This window comes from Pinus tabuliformis, chromosome 9 (assembly GCF_031772625.1).
Source record: "Pinus tabuliformis cultivar Carrire ecotype Pingquan chromosome 9, CPIR1, whole genome shotgun sequence".
Classification (NCBI taxonomy): Eukaryota; Viridiplantae; Streptophyta; class Pinopsida; order Pinales; family Pinaceae; genus Pinus; species Pinus tabuliformis.
Window position 1 is genome coordinate 399,387,773 of NC_142307.1, and position 4,229 is coordinate 399,392,001.

The window sequence follows — 4,229 nt, forward strand, 5'->3', positions numbered from 1 at the left end:
GCCAAAATCCACTTGTCAAAATCATAATATAATAAATAAAAATTCCATGAAAAAATTTCAATATAAAATGTCGAGGTTGGAGGGGAAGAGGAAGAGCCGAGTGTTATTTATATATAAAAAGTAACAATGTCAGATGCTTTCGCTGGTTTCCTCTAAAAGTTGGAGCACAACTTTTATCAGAAACGCTTTCAACAATATTCACTGTATGATGGGGGAGAAGATTATACTGGGCAAGTATGTGAAACACGCCAGGATAGGCGAAGGATCATATGGCAAGGTTTACAAATGCACAGTGAGGGAAATTTTAGCTCTCAAGAAAACCCGTTCTCTGGTACCATTTGAAGAAGGAATACCTTCCACTACTCTCAGAGAAATAGACCTCTTGAACATGCTTCCTCCCCACCCCCATGTTATCAGGTAACAGTTAATATTCTGTAATTTGGTTAGATTCTATGTTTTTTATTTTATGAGCTTCTTCTTATTATTATTTTTATGATCTTCAGACTGTTTGGCGTGGAAGAGGGTGTAGACAAGCAACTGAAGCCTGTGCTGTATCTTGTGTATGAATATATGGAGTCCGATCTCAACAATTACATCTGCTCTGATCAATTTAAGAGTGCCACTAACCAGCCCATGATAATCAAGGTTCAAGTGCCCTTAAATGCTGCATGAAATTAATTGCATTTGAGCAGTGTCAATTCATTCAAATAGAATTAATGTTGGGTGACACTGGTGCACATGTTGATATATGTATTTATTTGAGTTTAAATTTTTCGGCGTCAGAAGCTCATGTTTCAGCTGCTCAGTGGGCTTGCTCACTGCCACAGCAATGGAGTCGTGCACAGGTCAGTTTATATTGGTCAGATTAGAGAAATGTCACATGAAAATTGTTTATTCTTTACTGTGTTGAGCTTTTAATGCTGCAGGGACCTGAAGCCTCATAATCTGCTTCTGAATGTTAGCACTGGTTTGTTGAAGATTGGTGATTTTGGGCTAGGAAGAGGCTATTTAGATCCTGAGAGGACCTACACCCTCGATGTAAACACCTGGCTATCTCTGGCTATTGAAAGATGCTGCAATTCAGTTTTTGCACTTTGAAGAATTACATTTTTGCACTTTGAAGAATTGTAATTCAGATTGGTTACATTTCTTTGTATAACTCTTTATACAAAGATACCTTAAGTTTATCATCTCATCGTTCTTCGTTATTATTATAGTTATTTATCACTGATTATTATAATCACTGTATTGCTTTGTTGTAATCCAGGTGGTGACTACATGGTATAGGGCTCCTGAATTGTTGCTGGGAGACGCACTGTACTGTTCTTCAGTTGACATATGGGCTGTTGGTTGCATTTTTGGTGTTTATTGATCACTTATCCATAAATTCAATTGGATATTTTTTTAACAGTTTTATTGTATGGATTGTAAATTTTCTAAATATTTTGGAATGTGATGGATAAGATTTGAATTTGATAAATAAATAAGATCTTTAGAATTTGATGAATAAGAATATAATAGATAAGATTTGAATCTGATAAATAAATAAGATTCCCAGAATTTGATGAATATGAGTGATTTCAACGAGAATGACATCAAGTTTATGGGGTCTTGGATCGATGGTAATTGGGTGCTCTGTTAAGGCACTCTTTGATATGAAGTCATTGGTTCAAGTTCTTGCCTTCATCAAGGCTATATATTAGACATGATGAAGATGTAGTCCTGTCAAGCTTACATAAGAAAACAAGATGATATATTGGACATAATGAAAATGTAGTACTGCCAAATTTACAAAAAAAATTAAAAATAACTTTAAATGAATAATTTTATTTTACCTCTTATCCATCCAATTCTAAAATATTCTTGAAATTTATAATCAATTTAAATTCCAATCACACTTAATAAACCTGCATTAAATATCTGCACAATATTGCTGTCACTAACTATCTGCCCACTATTGCTTGCAGCGGAGATGTATAAGGGGGGTCCTCTCTTCAAAACTGTCAATGCCCTGGAACAGATTCATGCAATATTTCAGTGAGACGCGTGACTGGTTTTTTTTTCTCCTAATAGTTTTTACCATAGATTCGTCTTTAATTCAAAATTTATTATTTGTAGGGATTGATTTTAGTACCGGGAGGTAAAATAATGTAAAATATAAAACAATCCTTTTCGGTAGTTCCGGTGGATTTATGAGTTTTCAAGGTTTCAAGTCCATTAAGAAACTGGGCATGGTGGATCCATTAATAAAATTACTACTTAATCATGATGTCATTCTGTAAAGCACTTAGCTTCTCTGAGCTCATAAATTATTGTATTTTTCTTTCAACTTTAAGCTTTCATATAAAGTTAGCATTTCACGCTCTGTCATTCTTGCTTCAGGCTACTTGGAACTCCAAATGAAAATGTATGGCCAGGGGTCACGCGATTACAATATTGGCATGAATTTCCTCAATGGAGACCTGCCAGCTTGGCTGAAAAAGTGCCAAATATGGATCCATTGGCTCTAAATTTGTTATCTGTAAGTGATTCGTGTGTTATTTCTAGGTTTTATTAATTAAAGTCTCCAGGTGTTTTTTTTTTAAATGTAATTAACGAGATGCTGATATTTTATTGCATATTCATGCAGCAAATGCTGGAATATGATCCTGATAAAAGAATTTCTGCAAAGAGAGCAATGTACCATAGTTATTTCTCTGAATTGCATAGTCAGTAAAGATAGAGACGCCTCTGCCAATTGGATATGCTCTTCCAATAAGTAAATACTTTCTTACAAAGATCTATTTGGAAGGGGAGAACCTGAACCAGGAAATATAAAAGATTCAAATTGGTTAAGGTTTTTAGTAAACTTAGGCAATTTGGATGGAGGCTCTGACGCTATTTTGATCTTTGTTTCCTGTATATGAACCACCATTGAAATAAGCATTACCATGGTATTTGAAATAAGCGTGGTAATGGTATTTAAGATATCGTTTATCATGCTAGATTTGTGGACTTGGGTTTCATTTTTATTCCTTGGATGGTTAAATTATTTGAAAATTATGGTTGAAATAAAGGAAACTGTTATAGACTCAAATATATCTTTGTAGATTTTAGTGGTAAAATTGTTGGCCAAAAAGGTTATTTTCTCTCGCAAATAACAAGGTCTATATACCAATTTGATGTTTAATTGTGACTTTAAAAATAGACTATTATTATTATATATTATTATATTTCACATATATATAAAAAATTGTAAGATCAAGTCATTTATATTACTTTCAAAAATATTGATATGCATAGATTGTTGACGTGCGACTATATTACTTTCAAAAATATTGATATGCATAGATTGTTGACATGCGACTTGGGAAGCTAGACCAGTAGCAAAGACTCAAAAGTAACTTTGTCATGCATATGATTAGGTCTTGTTGTGTATTCTCCATGTTAATGACGACCATGCTCATTAAGGTTTTTATGTGCTAGTAGAGATTAATAGTTTGCATGTAGGAGGTGGTCCTAGCCCTAGTGGAATTGCCTACATCAGGAATGTTCCCTGTTCTATATGTTTCTTTGGAACATATCATATCGATTGTTGAACTTGTTTCTGCACATCTAAAATGGACCTTTGAAGAGATGTAGGGATTATATCCATATAAAGTTCCATGGTTACTCTAGCAGGTGTCTGAGCTCGCATATGGTGGACTGAAGAGGATTTGAAATTAGAAAGAGGCAAGAGATTGAGACGTCCATGTCTTCCACTACGTTGATAATTGTTGTCTAACCATAGTTAAGGGGAGAGAACAAAAAGATAAAACCAATTTGTAGGCTTGCTCAAGAGTACCAAGTGAGGGATCATTTAAACTAAGTAGGTCGACTAAACTCAAAGTAAGGAAGAGAATATAAAACGAATGCATGTGAATTAAATTGGGTGGAATTGTTAGTGAAGAAAACCAGTGTGTAAGAGAACCAATCATTGAGTAATTAAACCAGAGAAGTGTGAGAGAGAACAGAAATGAAGAAAGAAATAACAGGATGGATAACTAACTAATGGAGAGGAGAGAAATTACCTCAAAGAGAAGACAACCACCAAGGATGATTAAACCCAGAGAGGGGATAAAAAACTAGAAGCCCACAAAGCCACAATCTAAATTCAAAGCATTGAAGAGGATTTCCAAAATTGAAAGAGAAATCCAAATTGGGATAATGATAAGACTCATGCTATAATGGCTAAAATTGTTGTGATTTTT

At 34.2% G+C, this 4,229-nt stretch overlaps 1 protein-coding gene across 1 annotated transcript; it reads left to right on the plus strand.

Annotated features, from left to right (window-relative positions):
- Nucleotides 1-208: 208 nt before the first annotated feature.
- On the plus strand, nt 209-2,995 carry LOC149148829 (cell division control protein 2 homolog D-like). The gene is made up of 8 exons (XM_089442286.1): nt 209-417; nt 504-645; nt 784-845; nt 927-1,038; nt 1,268-1,361; nt 1,968-2,037; nt 2,383-2,521; nt 2,630-2,995. Exons 1-8 carry the CDS (start codon nt 209-211, stop codon nt 2,714-2,716), a joined length of 915 nt encoding a protein of 304 aa, XP_089298412.1. The 3' UTR covers nt 2,717-2,995.
- The last annotated feature ends 1,234 nt before the right edge of the window (nt 2,996-4,229 follow it).